Genomic DNA, 17,668 nt, shown 5'->3' with positions numbered 1-17,668 from the left:
CCTCTCTCTCTCTCTCTCTCCTCTCTCTCTCTCTCTCTCTCTCTCTCTCTCTCTCTCTCTCTCTCTCTCTCTCTCTCTCTCTCTCTCTCTCTCTCTCTCTCTCTCCTCTCTCTCTCTCTCTCTCTCTCTCTCTCTCTCTCTCTCTCTCTCTCTCTCTCTCTCTCTCTCTCTCTCTCTCTCTCTCTCTCTCTCTCTCTCTCTCTCTCTCTCTCTCTCTCTCTCTCTCTCTCTCTCTCTCTCTCTCTCTCTCTCTCTCTCTCTCTCTCTCTCTCTCTCTCTCTCTCTCTCTCTCTCTCTCTCTCTCTCTCTCTCTCTCTCTCTCTCTCTCTCTCTCTCTCTCTCTCTCTCTCTCTCAGCATCTGGGCTTCCTTAATGTAAGCCCTAGCAGGAGAATGCATAATTGCTGGCCTGAAAGCGGGTATATTGTGCTATCCGATTAGCAGATCACACCCATGGTTGCAATGCAAATGTCCGTCATCTGGAACCATACGATCGCAGGCCCGGCACTAACAATGCCCTGGCAACAGCCTTGCTAGGATGCACAGGAATTGTGGGAATTAGAACTGGGACTGCAGTTGTGGTATTGGCACAGCGTTCATCCCTACCCTCTTTCTCTCTGAAACAGGGTACAACAGAGTGCTGTACTACATTCTCGTACAGGAGTCCTAATTTCTCCCCCAGTTTCCACAGTGACAGCCTCTTTGTGACTGAAGAAGGCTTTGTAGATATTTATGTGCCTGGGGAAACAGATTTTCTCTTTTCTTTTTGATCATTCCAAAACAAGCCAACAGTGGGACAGAAATAGGTCAAACTTGGATTCTTTTTTTGCGTTAATCTCTGTTTGATTTTTGACATCACTTTCATATCATGTCATATTTTTAGACGGCAGTATAAGCAAGTGTTTCATTATCAACCCTTTGATAGTAGCAGCTAGGTTGCGTGGCGACAGCCAATGGGAGCGCCATATGAACACCTAGGAGTGTCAGTGCGACTGTGAAAATGGTGCCAATCGCTTCAGTTCACGGCTACATATTCAGCAGTCGCAGGGACTGCTGTGGTAAAAAAACAACTAATTTAGCTTCGTCTTTGTCCCGTAAACTTTGTCAGCCTATATTATTTAACTTACAATGGCTAAGTGCTTTTGTATTTGCATCTTGTACTAAAGGAGACTTTTCGAGACGCAGGGTTTTAAAAAACCTGCACACCTGAATCTTCCTCTGTGCCTCGGTCACACACACATAATGACTACAGTCTCATTTTAAAGAGCAGTGAACGAATGGGCTGCTATAGAAATGGTTTGTTGCCAACAGAACACCATTATTACAGTGCTTTGTCTTCCTGGCCCTATAATCCTTTTAATGGCATTCCCAGTCACCGTGTGGGTAATTAGTTGGGCTGTGACCACACCGGTGGGAATGAAAGGCTGACCCCTGCCCCCTAGGTCATGTGAGGGTAAAGGTCACCCCAGGGCCAGGAGAGAGAAAAACATAGCAAGCACACAGTGTAACTCGCACGTGTGCCACTCACACACTCCCATGCAGGCAGATGTGCGCACACACACACACACACACACACACACACACACACACACACACACACACACACACACACACACACACACACACACACACACACACACACACACACACACACACACACACACACACACACACAGACCTTTCTAAGCGTGGAATTCTCTGTGGCACACGGTCAGGGAGGAGGTAGATCTGTGAGGCGCAGCCACAAGTTCTCTGTTGGCAGATTTGCGCTGCTGCCTCTTCAATGTAGCCCAGGAGGATCTCCCGCCCTCACAGAGGACTAAACCTTCCTGGACCTCTCTACTCCACGCAGGCTGTCCTGAGCTCGGGGTTCCCAGCTCTTCAGGTCAAATCAATCGCTCTTTAAGAATCCCCTAGGTTATCTTTGTAGCACTCTTTGGGGCCATCTTGCGCACATACACTCACACACACACGCCCGCGCACGCACACACACACACACACACACACGCGCGCGCGCACGCACACACGTACACACACACGCAAAACCACACACACACACAAAACACACGCACACACACAACCAAACTCTTGCCTTATTGGGGAAGCTCATTATATGTTCCCATTGTCAGTATCACTGAGTTGAACGACCTACAGTGACACAATATATTATGTAACAGAACGCACGCGATAGCCTTTAGAGACCCAGAGATCCTTGTCTGAGTCCAGGTTTGGCCCCAGTCTCTTGTGCTGGATTATTGTAAGGTTGAAGGGTGATCGTGGCCCTGGGGACAAGGCCCAGTATGGAGTGGTCTGCTTTTACACAGAGTGACATTTAAGGTGTACCGATGACATCCAGCCAGGGAAGGCAATGCTCTCTGCCCCAATGGCATCCACCATTGAATACTACTTCATGATTATGTTTGTGAATACACACACACACAATTTGGATTTATATACTCAAATTAGAAGGCTTATTAGGGGGTTGTTATATGAAAAGCTAAACTATAAAGTCTGCTTCTGAATAGTTCGCACAAAAGTTAAGTAAAAAATGAAAGCACGACAAAATGCAGACAAATAGCTATCAGCTAATAAGTCCTTGATACTGACTACGCCCAACTAAATGCAATTTTATTCATCCATATCAAAGTGACCTTTAGCGTAACATATAAATGGTCAATTTCACCAGAACTCCCATAAGTAAAATCCTACATTTGCATAACGCTTATCTAGGATATATAGGCTGGATAGCGCGTGTGTGCGTGTGCGCGCACGTTCGCCTGTGTGTGTGTGTGTGTGTGTGTGTGTGTGTGTGGCTCTTACATAAAGCGGCAGGACTGACAGGACTACAACTCCCAAGGAGAACCGGGATCAGATACGGTCCAGCATCAAGGACAGGGAAGCCATTTAAAGGTGACATTTTAGTCAACGCAGCAGATGCTGCCAATCTATCTTCCCCTCCGCGCTATCTCTTCCCTTATTACATCCTCCCCTATCTTCCTCTTCCTAGCCCCGTTATTTTTTCGTCCTTTCACTATCGTCTTCAGTTTTACTGTCTCTGCCTCGTTTTCTTCTACCTTTCCCTCGCCTTTCTCTCCTCTCTCGCGCGTCTTTATTTCCAACCCCCTCCACCCCCTCTCTCTTTCAAGCTAACCACCCGCCATGACATGCTGACGAAGCAATCGGGACGAGAGGGGCAGCGTAATAAAAGGAAGCGCTAATGAAAGGTCGACCGGGGTCAAAGTGCTCACATACCTCTGCTGGACGAGAAGGGGGAGGGTGGGGAAGGGTACGAGAGGTCACTCATTCCAAGGGGAAAAACTGTTTCACTTTTTGACTCTGCAGTGTCAAACGTCGAAAAGGTCATCACCTCTGGGGCTCAGATTGGGCGAGAACCGGGGTCAGAGGTGGCCGCAGGAATGCCGGGCAGACGAGAGGAGGTGGGCGTGCGGGGTCATAGGTGCTGACCGGAACCCCCGGTTCTGATGAACACGTCGGAGTAAATAATGACGGTTGTTCTCATGTTGTTGCCAAAGACTCGGCCTCATACAAGAGTCCGATCACTCCTCCTCCGACGCGCCGTGCGTCGAATCCCTATTTTTTTTTTTTAATTTAGCCCCAGCGGCATTGCATAGATGGATAGACTATCTTAATGCAAGGCCTATGCTTACCAATAATAGACAGGCCAGCCCACATACCAAATGCATCTTATCTGTTCTTTTCGCAAAACGCCACCCACAAGAGGAATAATAACCTTGCCTTGTGCTTCTTAGCTCCGGAACCCTAGATCTCAGATTAGTCTTTCCAAAGGAATATAAAGACAACGATCCCCAGGTTGCTATATTTCCAAGCAGTCACCGGGCATTAAACGTATTATATTAGGGATTTTAAATGAGGTTGCATAAAAATGTACTACATGATTTGATGACTTGGCAAGTCGAGTTTTCAGGGAGGGAAGGTCATATCTAAGTGAGGTTATTTTACGGTATGCCCACTAACAAACTGAACGTGTGATGTGGACGTGAAGACATCTCCAAGAGAGTCGACGGGTCCAGACGCAGTTAGTTAGGTGAGACACTGCCATCTTGAGTACTGTAATAAAATAGCCATCCCTCTATTAATAAGTATGAGTGCAGGATTCCCCATCCCCCTTACCAGTATTGTAAATACACATAGTTAAAAAATGAAATACGAGCCACAGATCTTATGAATGGCTAAATTAGAGTAAACTAAAGGCCTTTTACAAAACCCTCTTGTCAATGTTATTGAGTGGGGTTATTTCAACCAAACCATGATGACATTTATATTAGGTCCATAGGAGATTACATTCGGGCGGTATTATTTTTAGCCTAGGAGGCAATAAAGGGATTCACTTGGAGATCTTTAAACAACCGAGAAACACAACTTATAGGCCTATTAATTGAGGACGTTTTGGGCAGTGTAGCGTCTTTATTCATCCAGTAGAGGACACTGCCCAGACGTGGTTTTTTTTAACAATACGATTATTTACTTACTTTACTTTCACTGTCAGTGAACAAAAAACAATAACAAATAATTAATCAAACACAAACAAAAAGGCAAACCAACAAATAAAATATGAAAAGATTTAATTATGCAATTGTCGCATATTTTGGCGAGCCCTGGGCTGCAGTATGAATACCCTTTTTCAGTGACATCAGAGACAGGCTTTTGGGCTAAATCTCTCAAAACTGACCCAATTCAACAGGGAAATCCAGGAAATACCTTCAGAGCATAGCATATCAAATAATGTAGCCTAGAGCCTGAAATAAATGTTGAGCTATGTTGGTACTACCGTCGTTGAGATATTTCACAATTCCCAATATTTTACAATTTTAATAGGGATACAAATGTCCTGCTGCCCATTTTTAATAGGGCTTATACATCAGGGATTTTTTCATTGCCAATAACATTTTGAGAGGACTCACAAGAGGTGTAGTCTTGTAAAACGTAAAGTGACTAAAATATACTGTAACCTATGCTAATAATAAAAAAAAAATTATCAGCCACAGCATTTCTTATACAAGATGTGGAAAAACTTTGCCTTATCTCTCATGAGGAACGTTTTGGCACTTTCAAACACAGCAATGCCTCCTAATAATGACAAATATTTCCTCATCAAATCCAAAACATTACACAAATACAGAGAAATTAAGTTTGTTCAAAAGCCCATGTTCAAAGATGACTCGGCCAATTGTTGTATTTGTGTGTTATTACTCATATATTATTTTATTTTTGCAATATATGACCAAAGACTTTAGCCACTTGCCTCCTTTAATGAGTCTCTACCAGCGCCTCTGTCTCTGTATTGAGTTCATTCTATGTACACAGTAATAAACCAAGGAGCATGCGTGTCCCTGCCTTGTTGGGCCCATTGTCTGCGCTGCGTGTTAAAGAGTGATATTATGGGGTGGCCTGGCCCTCTGCTCTGCTCTGTCTTCTACCTCATCTATTGGATTATGCAAGGGATTTCGAACCAGGATTAAGCCACTGGGTGGTAGAGGGAGTAAGGGGAGGGGGGCTGCGCGTGCGGCCGCAGGGTGTGAGGGCGTGTGGGTCTTTGTGTGAGCCTCCAGTGGGTGGGTGAAAGTGTGTTTGTTGTCTATCGCAGAGGCCGCGCCATTCGGCTGCTCTGTTGGTCGTGTTGTCTGGCGACAACAACAACCACAACGACGGGCACTGGGCTTCAGGCATGAACCTCTTCTGCTTCACACTGGTAGGATCCTAGCTCTGATTTTTAATGCTTTCCACTTCCCAGCTCTGTTTGTCTTGCTTGTTTGTTTGTTTAAGCCAAAGAAACAGCTTGGGGATTTCCAATGTTATAGAATGGAGAATGGATCTGATGATTTTATTAATGGTGAAACAGTATGTAGGTTCTGGTGGGAAATTAGAAATAGAAACAGAATATTTTGTCTTTTATCTCCATAAGAATCCCTTTGCTACATTCATTACTGAGTGAAAGTACATCTCCATGATCAACTGTGCAGACACATGATGTGCTGGACATTGACTTAACAGGCTCTGGTAATCACTAGTTTAACATAGTGGTACCTATTTAGGGTCATGGAAAGCTGTGTTTCTAAAGGGCTTTGCTTTGCTGGGTAAAATCCCATTAGAAACCAAAGCAATTTTGTTGTTAATTTGTTTATCTCCTTTGGATCAAATTAATCAATATGGCGTTGAGAATGTATTCCGTAATTATTAGTTTATTTACTCAAATGCTATCCATCATTGTGCATCAAACCATCTTTTGGTTGAATGCTTCGTAACCACATTCCTAATCAGTGGTCTATTATTTTTATTTGTTGTTGATGTTTTGTTGAATTCCATCCCCCCCAATCGTTTTTAGAGTAGATATCGTACAGGAAATAAGAAATGTGTGATGTTGGATTTGTATTGGTTTCTCCTGGTATGTTGCCTTCAGTAAGTAAGCACGTGGCTTGGCCACAGAACAACAAAGGGAGGCCAGTGCCCTATGAATGAGAAGGAGGTCATCTGATAACACACAGGCTGTGTGTTGACAATGTGCAGCGTGTCCGGGAGATGGGAGGCTGGGGGTTTAGCAGCTTACCAAGTAGCCCGGTTGCAGTCTCACGCGACCAGCCGTCCCACCTTTAAGTGTCTGACCGGTTTTCTCTAACTGATGCCTGAAGCCTGAATCACACCTCACAGCATTGATTATGAATGTTGGATTCGCCATGGTTCACTGTGTTAGATAATTACATCACTGTATAGGCCTTGTAGTTACGTAACTCATTAATTCCAAGCCACGCTGAAAGATTAATATATTACGTATTTTATAAAGGTCCAGTGATGCAAACCGAGGTTTCAACTTTGAAATCCTTGTTGATTCCTTGTTGTCCAGGACGGCTCCACAGACAACATCTATGAGCCTCCATACCACAACCAGTGCATCCAGGGAGTCCTCCCCGGGTCTAGCTACAGCCCTGCCGTGCTGAGGCGGACACCAGACTGGGGCGGATCGGACCCATGCATCAGCTCTGTAAGTTAGCTCTCTTCACAAGAGGCTGTGTACCCACACTGCACTGTGGGAGTCAAGTATGATGTGGAAAAAGATCAGTGTTATATTGTTATATTGTACACAGGTTATGGTATAATATTGTATTACAATAGTATCACAAAACATTTTATTGATTTAAATGATCAAGTAAAGGTTTGATATTTGATGATTTATTATTGTTAACCCACAACGTCACCTCTATTCTGAAGCCTTCTTGAGAGGACGAACTGGTCAAATGTACGATCAAATCTTCTTTTCCTTTTCTTTCCTTCCTGACTTATTTTCCTGCTTGCTTCCTTCCTCCCTCCCTCCCGTTGTTTCCATGATGTATCCCAGATTCATCTCTCTCCAGCCAAACAAAAAATACAGAACAGGAGGTATGAGAAGAGACACTGAAATGTTGATTTAGAATAATAATTACTAATGCCCACTAAATGCACTTCTTGTGGCCTTGCGTTCATAATTGAATGGAACATTTTATTATTGTAAAAGTGACATTTCACACCATTTGTCAATCATTTCCAGATCACACAATCCACATTCAGCCTTGGAACATAAAGGTTTGTTTAATTCATCTCAGCCATTCCACGATGATTTGATTTTGTTTGGAAGACAACACACAGTATCATATTTGGATTGAATTTTCAAAATCTGATAGTCAGCTCTATCAAATGACACCTTGACTGTGTTGAAACCTTTCAGACAGTGGAGAAGGGGATGATAACACTGTAGAACTGGTCTCTGGAGGAGCAGACAGAGACCTGCCAACTCAGGTAAAACTCCATATCATATTCTCATTATCTCTGAGTCGTCACCAGCAGCTTCTCCATGGCAACGCAGAAACTCTCTACCTCTCTCTGTAGCATCAGCACTCTACCAGAGCTCAGTGTGATTCAGCTTGTCTACTGAATCCTGTCGACCCCCTGAATACAGATCTCACTTTGAGTTCACTCCAGTCTGGGTCATTAGCCACTGAGACCAAAGAGCAAATTAACAATATCGGTTCTAAAGAAATAAAAGTTGGACCGAGGTCTAAAACTTCTTCCAAAACACATGAGTCATTTAATTTATCTTTGGCAGGTTGTGTGTGAGGGGCAAAAAAATCCATCCGATCAATATTAATATCATACATTCTTTTCGGTGTCACATTTCTTTTATGGCATCTTCAGGCCCAATAAATCAGGAGCCTGGCAGCCGCTTGGTCCGGCCGCCCTTTGCAGGGATCAGGAAGAAATGTAGACGTGAGCTAAATGTGACAGGCTGTGTGTGTGTGTGTGTGTGTGTGTGTGTGTGTGTGCGTGTGCATGCGTGTGTGTGTGTGTGTGTGCGTGCGTGCGTGTGTGTGTGTGTGCGTGTTTGTGCATGTGTTTGTGTGTCTCAGCCAGATCAGATTGACTATGCACTTTAAGCCTCTTTCTATGAGTTTAGTGCTGTCCAGGACACTTGATTTGTGTTGTGTACAGTTTGTTCATGCGCTAATGAAATGGCATATGGGCACATGTTGGGGTTAGATTGACCTGGATGCTTAAACCCAATGACAAATAATAACTGCAATGAATGGTTTGGATACGCTTGGACGGTCTCACTTTTTGATTTCACTGTCTAAAAATATCATTTTTTGAATGATCATTCATTCTCTCAGTTACAGAGTGCGGAACGTGATCTTCGGACAGCGGAACCACACAGAAAGCAAAAAAGATTTCACCGGTTGTTACTTGTCAAGAAGGCCAGTCAGAGAGAAGCAGGGAGAGGAAAGAACGAGTCAAAGGGTGAGGGTGACTCATTGTGGCCAATTACCTAGAGAAAAAATAGCAAAAGAAATGTGCAAAACTTAAAATCTTCCTTCTTGTCTTTGGAAGACTTGAAGAAAACCGCGGCGTCGTCTGCCGACAGCCCCCTCATGTCTTGCATGGGATTGGTCAGACGGAGCGGGAGACACTCTACTCCATTGCCGGGGCAACGGCCTCCAAGCCAAGGTAAACACAAAAAGGGTAGGGTTGGAGACGAGGAAGAGAGACGGGAACAAGAAGAGGATGAAGGAGATGGAGGAGGGAGACTGAAGAAGAGAGGTGGTCCTCCCTGTCACTACTGGAGTCCCGGGGATCCTCCCCAGACGGGGACAGCAGCCTCCGTCCACACCACAACACAACACCGAGTTCCCCCTGAGCCCTGGGACTACGTCTTTCACGGGGCCCTAGTGTCCAGGATTGCACAGTGGGATCCTAGTGAGGGGGTAGCAGGCGTTCAGAAGAGCCAACGAGCAGCTAAAGGATCTTCTCCATCACCGGCTCGTCCGTCCCTGAGAGATGAAGAAGACGCTGCGGAGTCCCCTGTAAGCTAGGCTGCGCTATTGTCTGATTATGATTATTATTGTTATAAGTGTCGTTATAAACAGTTACAACTTTACTATCACAACTTTACTTAATCACTTAATCAAAAAAAAAGTAGGCACTCTAATAATGTGCTATTGTGGTCTGATGCACCCAGGGTGTAATATGGGATTTAGGTTGAAATTACGTAGCTTGTTAGAAAGGTACATATTGTGCTTGTTCCCGTCCTTTAAAACAATAGTGCGTTACCATGGCAGCCCCACAGCAGGGCTCTTTGAGGGTAGTCTCTCTAACGGCCCTCTGGTCAGTGTTGGGAGGTGAGCCAAGAGTTAATGTAACAGCCGGTCCATTCTGGGCCCTGGATGACCGCTAAAATTAAATCTAACGACCTGCCCCTGAAAGAAACGCTTCATTGCTTCAATGCAGTGTCTTGTCCGCCTTGATGGGCGCTTACACAGGAACGCTGATTATCTTGTTCAATTACAGCGTTGTGGTGCTGCAGCAGACCAGGAGATGACAGGTGGCCGAGGAAATTACCAAACAATTACAATCACAACGACAGCCATAATCTGGCACCATCTTTTTCTCTTTAACTCGGCAAGATGCGTAATGCTAACTCAAGAACACACAAATATAAGAAACAAACTGACTTAGAACAGGGAGATAAATAAGTGAGAAGGAAAGAAAGAAAAAGAAAGAAAGAAACAGAAAAGGACAAATAAAGCAAGCAGAAATAAATCTGGTGCGGGACACTAAACTAACGCTCCCATCTGTGCTTGTTTGTGTTTGTGTTGTTGCTCCACGTGGGGCAGACATAAACACAGTAGTAGGCCGCTATACTGCACCCATCTGTCACCATTCAGCAGCACATTTTCACCCCCTCCTCCCACGGCACACACTGAGATCGGGACGATCCGGTGCCCTCGGATACCACGTGGCACAAATAAGGCCCGGGAATGGCCCCTCCATGGTAAAAGTCAGAGGGGAAGTCATGCGTTAAAGCAAAGTTATGAAGGAATAAATTGACCCTAATGTGTGACAGTGGGTAACGTTAACAGGCCTTTCTGTTTTGTTAAACGGGTGAAGAGTCGAGTCCCGGACGTAGGTAGCAATCTGAGGAGGGGAATGATGGCTGTTCCACAAAAATGTTTAGAGGACAGTGATGAGGGCCAGGAAGAGAATAAATGTATTAGGAGAATAAATGAGAAGCAGTAGAATGTTCACAATCACAGAGCCTTCATCAGACAGTTGGCTAACAAATGTTGGCTATTATTATTATTATTATATTGCTATTAATTATGTCAATTGAAGATGCTGTAATTCAAAGTAATTTACATTGAAGAGAAAGAAGGATAGGCGTATGATTTTGCTCAAGGATGCAGGCATTGGGGACTGATGGCTATAAGGAGAGGTTCAGCACACACCAAACCAATCTTTGGCCCTCAGCTAAAAGGAGCTAAGAGACTCCATCCTAATTCCGGATTTTGCTGGCTAGAGGAGAATGTGTGTTTCCCGGAAGAATGTGTGTGTCCCTGTTTAAACCAGGGCACCCTAGGTAACCACAACAATCCAACAGGTCACCCCAGACAGCTCTCTGATTGGCCGGATTCCATTATATTAATTTCAATGTCCTTAGTGGAAGAGTCACGATGTTGGGTGATGGCAGGATAGAGAAATGAAGTAAGAAAGAAAGAACGGTATAATAATCCTATCTGGTTTGTTTTAACACAGAGTGGGGAGCAGAGGGCCAGGAGCCAGGACCAGGTCAGCAGGGTTCATGTGTCACCTGGAGGACAGCAGAGGCGTTCCAGTAACCTGTCAGAAAGCCTGGACAGTCTCAACAGTGGACAAAGCTCTTCCAGTAAGCTCCTTCATGCTCCGTGTGCCTTAAGGCACACAGCCAGTTAGCAGTCCTGCCAATCAATGCTAATAACGTAAGGCCTTACAAGGTGGACTTTATCCATCTTATGGACCTAATATTAACAATCAGAAAAGGGATTCTATTAACTTAACGCCAAACAATATCCAGATTTCTTCTAAATATATGAAGCTATATACTGTATGTACCAAATTTGGCACTTTATTACAAAATGAATAGTAGATTATTTATGACCCAAATAAACTAGAACCTCAGGAAGGTTTTGGCTTACAATACCTGATACACTGCCTGCTTCTGATTGACTGAAATGGCCCCCCAAGTGTTATTAAACGATTGGTTAGCCATAACAAGCTACTTCAAATGGCTGGACAGTCCCACGCGGGATATCACTAAAGGGTACATTTTGAAATTAGTTAAATTAAAGGAATTGAATGTAATGGCTAATCATCGTCAGAAATGGAGGTCAAATAGGCCCTTTAGTTATCACTGAAGTCTTCCTCGTCCGTATTTGTCCAATGTGTTCCTCCGCCAGGCGGCGTCACCAGCGGCTCCATCTGCTCCAGCAACAGAAACAGTCTGAGGGCCGAGGAGGACCTACTTCCCCCGGCGCGCTCCTGCGCCCGAGCCAGGGTCCACACCGACTTCGTGCCCAGTCCGTATGACATGGAGTCGCTGAGGCTCAAGGTAAGCCTTCCGCCCACCGAAATGTCTTTGGATCTGAATGCAAGCTAATGGTTCCGCCTACCCAAGTGGACTATCCCAGTAACTGGTAGGGTGATCCATCAATCGTACAACCCTCCCATGTGTGATGTCACAAGAGGGTCGGTTTTAATAAAGGGCTTGTGATGGCTCATGAACTGAGCCAACATAACAATGAGCAAGTAGGATGGGGATATAATTCAACATGTGAAAGTGTTTTGAGGCCACCAACAAGCCCTCTGGCAACACCTCTGTTCCCCTCGCTCAGGTGGGAGATGTGATCGACGTGATCGCCAAACCCACCATGGGCATATGGAGAGGAATGTTGAACGGCAATATAGGAAGCTTCAAGTTTGTCTACGTGGACATCCTGGAGGACAGGGGGTCCGAGAAGTGCCTGAGCCATAGACCGGGCTCCAAACCCAGACCGGACAGTCTGGAGGAGCTGCTGAAGCAGCACAGCTTGGGGGTAGGTCTCACGAATAATAGAGGCCAGTTGTAGTACTAGTACTGAAGGATCATTATTGTTTACATTCACCTTTAGTCATTTAGCAGACGGTGCTTTCAATAGTGACCCTCAGGTGAGGATGACACTGTCGCACTTTGGTGCTGTGCAACCATCCTTCCAAGGACACCCACCTAGATCGCTATTGGGCATGAATAGAATTAGTTCTATAGAATTTATCTTAAGTTGTTTTTGTTTTTGTTGGAACAGGATTGCAGCAGCATCCTTCGTCTCCATGGTCACCAAGAGGTAGAGGACCTGGCGAGGCTGAGGGATCGCCACCCGGCCGAGCTGAACGAGATCTGTCCAGATAACAGACGTCGGTTGCTCGCCGCCGCAGAGTCGCTACAAGAACCACAACGTGAGTCATGGTAGAAATCACACTCACTGGAAGAAAACCGACTGGAAGACTCAATTAATGTGTTTGTACAGGTCGGATATGGGATGTGAAGGCAGTGATGCCGTCTAGGGATCGACTAACAAGGACAGGGTTTACTCCCTATAGCGGATGCTGTAGCTGGGCCCAGGTAGAGACAATCTGGGATCTGCAAGATACAATCTGGCCGGGACAACAGGTTGAAAGGCAGAGGGAATGACACCCAGCATAGGGCGACACGTCGCAATCAAACCAGGGTCAATACAAGAGCATGCTCAGTTATTGTCCGCATTGACAGCACACAGGAACAAATGTGTTCTGTTGTCGTCCTGACAGGTGGTCGTGAACGGCACCAGGGTTCTGAGACCCCCAGTGAGAGGAGCATGATGGATGTAGAGTCCCGGCCCCGGGACTCTGGATGCCACATGCCTTCAGACTGCTCTGATAACGGCAGAGACGACTCAGAGATAAACTTCCTCAACATTTCTTCTCCGACACTGGATCAGATATCAGCGGTGTGAAATAAACTATGCTTTGTAGATACATAAGGCAGTATGCTGTTTTCATTATGTCTTTAAAATGATGTGTGAATAAATCTTTACTTACACAAAAACACTTTTAATTATTAGTTTTCCAGTTTAACAACATAAAATATATATATAAATACAGTACCTCTTTTATTGGACTAAAATACAAACTTTTACAACATCCTAAGAATTCATTTAAGAAGGCAGCCTTGTGAAAGTTAAAATATGTAACATTCACTATATGAACTGGTCATGGCATAAGAGAACAGAGGCCAACATTTTTAACTGAAATGTCATGGCTATGGATTGATCAAATAATACCGCCATCACTATCTTCGACATTCACATCAAAATGTGTCAACAAAGTTAGCATAAATGCATAAATCCAAGCCATGAAAATCCTCTTAGAGGGAAACATTAAAAATACACAGGAATATTTACATTGATTTGAAATACGGAGCGATATGCAATGCCTTCATTCTGTTATAAAAACAATAGCAAAATAGGTGACATGGGAAAATATAGCGAACCAATACTGATATAAAGCATCTGTAAGGGTCACTCAAGCGAGCACAAATTGATAGGTTTTTCGTTGATTACTCTACTGGTAAACCCTATTGTAAAATTTCTCTCTAACCTCCTACCTAAACTTATGTAGAACTGCAAAGCAGAGTGTGACTAGCTCAATCCATTTAAAGTCTCTAAGAATCAACATACATGACCTATTTACTTTTATTGAACCATGAACTGTACAGCTTGTAGCAATACTCGATATGAAAAGCTTGAAGGATCGCATTAAATAATAGAAGTAAATACAGTCCTTATAACTGAGCTTACATTTAAAGTCGCCATTACAATGTACACAAGCCAGTCAAGACAGCATAACCTGGTACAAAGCCAGGTTTTGGGCAGTTAGAAATCTCTAGACAGACAAGGTATCAGTTAAATCCTATTCAAGTAACCTTAATACAATGCCATGAAAGTAGCATTTCTTCCTCTGGTTTGATATATTCAGTGGCCACCACATGAGTAGCTAGCATAGCCATTCTCCAGGTTGAGGGACAGATCCTCCGTGCTATTCAGCCCATTGTTGAGTTCTGGAATGGAAATGAGATATGATATTTTTAACACCATCAATATTAAATAGTCCTGAATGACGCGGCTCGCTTGAACAAACATTCGCTATGATAGGGCCTCGTGGTGACTTCATCACTCCTCTATGATACTTAATTTAATTAATTATTTAAAGAAACAACTGCTGCCTCTGTATCTTAGTTTCAGCAAGTCTGCACCTAACGTGTGGAAGCTCATATTTTGTTTAATTTCGAATAGATCTTACTTATTAGAAGCTGTTATGCATGCAGCATGTTTAAGGTCTTGCAAGTTTGAGTCTAGGAGATAAACATGGAGGAAGTGGTGCTGTCAGTCTGCTTACAATATTGCATCGGGGTGTACATTCCGCCCTCTAGTGGTAGGTAAATGACAGCGTTAATGCTAGAGTCCATATTAGACACTACACATTTAATAGCTACATTCAACATGGATACATTAAATACATTGTGAGGACTAGAATAGCATTAGAATCCCTAATGGCCAACACAGGGCTAACTACCGGTAATTGGAAAGTAAAAATAAAAAGGCGTACCTGAGAAGATGAGCTTCTCCTTCATGACGTTGACGTCTCGACTGGCCCGGCGCGTCACGGCGCTCAGCATGATGTGCTCCGGGTTGTAGTTCTGCATGCCACTCATCTTCCATCTGCCAGACAAACACACACACACACACACACACGCACGCACGCACGCACGCACGCACGCACGCACGCACGCACGCACGCACGCACGCACGCACGCACGCACGCACACACACACACACACACACACACACACACACACACACACACACACACACACACACACACACACACACACACACACACACACACACACACACACACACACACACACACACACACACACACACACACACACACACACACACACACACACACACACACACACACACACACACACACACACACACACACACACACACACACACACACACACACACACACACACACACACACACACACACACGCAATGCAACACAACACGTGGAGCATGACACAAAATACACCAGTGAAACACTACACCACAGATCTGTGTCATCGTTACAACAATTGTCATCACACTGCATGTTCCTACAGGAGTTTCTTACAATGCAATACAATTCAGAGTTGAGGGGGGGGGGGGGGGGGTGGAGCTAGGATGTTAGTGGTGGTGGGGGAGGTTTGGATACTGAGGTCATATCCACTTAATTCAAGTAACATAAATGTAAAAACAGAAGCAGAAACCTTTCATTCAACATTTTCCACCACTGTAACGTGTGTGTGTGTTTTGAAAACGTCCAAAAGAGGACTGATCTGAAGTATGATGCCAAAAAAGATGACGCACGATTGTATTTGTGCGTGACCGAGACATCAGTGGCTGGCTGAAGTGTTCCAAGAGACTACATGCAACGTCAAAAATGTGTTATAGTGTCGATGGACGCCGTTTTGAAAACACTGGTGACAACACTAGAAAAACATTGAACATGTGAACAATGTTTCTACTGTAAGCTTTCATAGTGTTGAGATGATCTGAGACCCAGGAACATTACCGCACCACGGCACAGCGGAGTGCTAAAGCAAGAGCTGGATCACTAGAATACAGGGGACGGGGGGGGGGGGAGATAAGGTGGGGGTGTGATGGGGCGCAGCACCAAGCACCAAGGAAGAAAGACGAGACGGCGAGAAAAGAAAGCAGTTACCTGATCATATGATAGCTGACAGGCAAAGCACAGAGGAATCGGGTAAAGAAAGATAGAAAGAATAAAATAAGAGAGTGAGAGAGACAGAGAGAGAGAGAGAGAGAGAGAGAGAGAGAGAGAGAGAGAGAGAGAGAGAGAGAGAGAGAGAGAGAGAGAGAGAGAGAGAGAGAGTCAGAAAGATGGGGATGAAGAAAAAAACGGAGCATGGGACAAACAGGGAGTGAGGTGAAGAAGAGAAGAACAGAAAAAATCAAATCAAAGGCAGAACGATCAGTGAATGCAGGGGCAGACAGACTTGAACGAGGCCAGGGGCCGACACCGTGACCGCTATCTGGTGGTGTGGAGTGTGGAGAGGGGAGCCTCCAGCTTACTTTTGGAAGGAGAAAATCACCAGCACGACGGCGATGGACACCAGATCCGACGTGATCCAGATAAAGCAGTAAGCACTCTGGCTCTGGGAGACAAGAGGGAGAAAAACAAACAGATTATCAGCTCACACACCAGTGGGGTTTATGGGGTGGTGAGGGGACCATAATCCCCCGGTTATCTGAATTTGCTGTTGCCCCTCCAGATAGCATAGCTCTCTGACTAGAGCAATACTTCAAAATGTATATCATAAAGACATTTCTTTCCAAGTTGTCAAGCTCCATGACCTACAGTCATTTTGACGGTTGATTCCCCCTAATTCACTCTTTGTTTTAGAAAGCACGTTGTTCAAAAATATAGCCCAACGTCAAGATGAGTTCAAGGTGCGTTCAAGGGGCAAAACCACAAGCTCTATATATGATAATGCCCATTTGAATTACAATTTGAATATCTTGCTCTCTCTCTGTCTCTGCCTTTCTGCATGACCTTGCATGTTGAGTTGTGCATGTGTGTGCGTGTGTTTGTGTGTGTGTGTGTGTGTGTGTGTGTGTGTGTGTGTGTGTGTGTGTGTGGGAAGGTGTGTGTTTGTGTGTGTGTGTGTGTGTTTGTGCGTGTGTGAAGGTGTGTGCGTGTGTGTGTTTGCATGCGTGTGTGAAGGTGTGTGTGAAGGTGTGTATGTGTGTGTGTGTGTGTGTGTGTGTGTGTGTGTGTGTGAGAAGGTGTGTGTGTGTGTGTGTGTGTGTGTGTGTGTGTGTGTGTGTGTGTGTGTGTGTGTGTGTGTGTGTGTGAAGGTGTGTGTGTGTGTGTGTGTGTGTGTGTGTGTGTGTGTGTGTGTGTGTGTGTGTGTGTGTGTGTGAAGGTGTGTGTGTGTGTGTGTGTGTGTGTGTGTATGTGTGTATGTGTGTGTGTGTGTGTGTGTGTGTGTGTGTGTGTGTGTGTGTGAAGGTGTGTGTGTGTAAAGGTGTGTGTGTGTGTGTGTGTGTGTGTGTGTGTGTGTGTGTGTGTGTGTGTGTGTGTGTGTGTGTGTGTGTGTGTGTGAGAAGGTGTGTGTGTGTGTGTGTGTGTGTGTGTGTGTGTGTGTGTGTGTGTGTGTGTGTGTGTGTGTGTGTGTGTGTGTGTGTGTGTGTGTGTGTGTGTGTG

General features: G+C 44.8%; 2 protein-coding genes across 2 annotated transcripts in view; one reads left to right on the top strand and one right to left on the bottom strand.

Annotated features, from left to right (window-relative positions):
• The first annotated feature begins 2,840 nt into the window (after positions 1-2,840).
• Positions 2,841-13,360, top strand: LOC130385625 (SAM and SH3 domain-containing protein 1-like). Its single transcript, XM_056594242.1, has 13 exons — positions 2,841-2,909; positions 5,626-5,730; positions 6,880-7,017; positions 7,372-7,412; positions 7,561-7,595; positions 7,738-7,808; positions 8,678-8,804; positions 8,895-9,367; positions 11,097-11,226; positions 11,777-11,928; positions 12,212-12,412; positions 12,659-12,809; positions 13,161-13,360. Exons 2-13 carry the CDS (start codon positions 5,707-5,709, stop codon positions 13,343-13,345), a joined length of 1,728 nt encoding a protein of 575 aa, XP_056450217.1. The 5' UTR covers positions 2,841-2,909; positions 5,626-5,706; the 3' UTR covers positions 13,346-13,360.
• LOC130385655 (glycerophosphodiester phosphodiesterase domain-containing protein 5-like) overlaps positions 13,113-17,668 on the bottom strand; it is a 21,281-nt gene continuing 16,725 nt past the window's right edge. The window contains exons 14-16 of the mRNA XM_056594277.1: positions 16,534-16,616; positions 14,997-15,109; positions 13,113-14,448 (exon numbers count right to left, since the gene is read on the bottom strand). Of these exons, the coding sequence (XP_056450252.1) occupies positions 14,363-14,448; positions 14,997-15,109; positions 16,534-16,616 (282 nt within the window). The 3' untranslated portion in view covers positions 13,113-14,362. The remainder of the gene's footprint in view (positions 14,449-14,996; positions 15,110-16,533; positions 16,617-17,668) is intronic.

The sequence above is a fragment of the Gadus chalcogrammus genome, chromosome 7 (assembly GCF_026213295.1).
Source record: "Gadus chalcogrammus isolate NIFS_2021 chromosome 7, NIFS_Gcha_1.0, whole genome shotgun sequence".
Classification (NCBI taxonomy): Eukaryota; Metazoa; Chordata; class Actinopteri; order Gadiformes; family Gadidae; genus Gadus; species Gadus chalcogrammus.
The sequence above is the reverse complement of the archived record's forward strand: the minus strand, read 5'-3'. Positions and strand labels throughout refer to the sequence as shown.

Coding starts and splice junctions, on each gene's coding strand:
- LOC130385625 (XM_056594242.1), top strand. CDS start 5,707: ATGAACCTCTTCTGCTTCACACTG. Junction 5,731..6,879: donor ACCTCTTCTGCTTCACACTG/GTAGGATCCTAG, acceptor CTTGTTGTCCAG/GACGGCTCCACAGACAACAT. Junction 11,929..12,211: donor TGGAGTCGCTGAGGCTCAAG/GTAAGCCTTCCG, acceptor CCCCTCGCTCAG/GTGGGAGATGTGATCGACGT.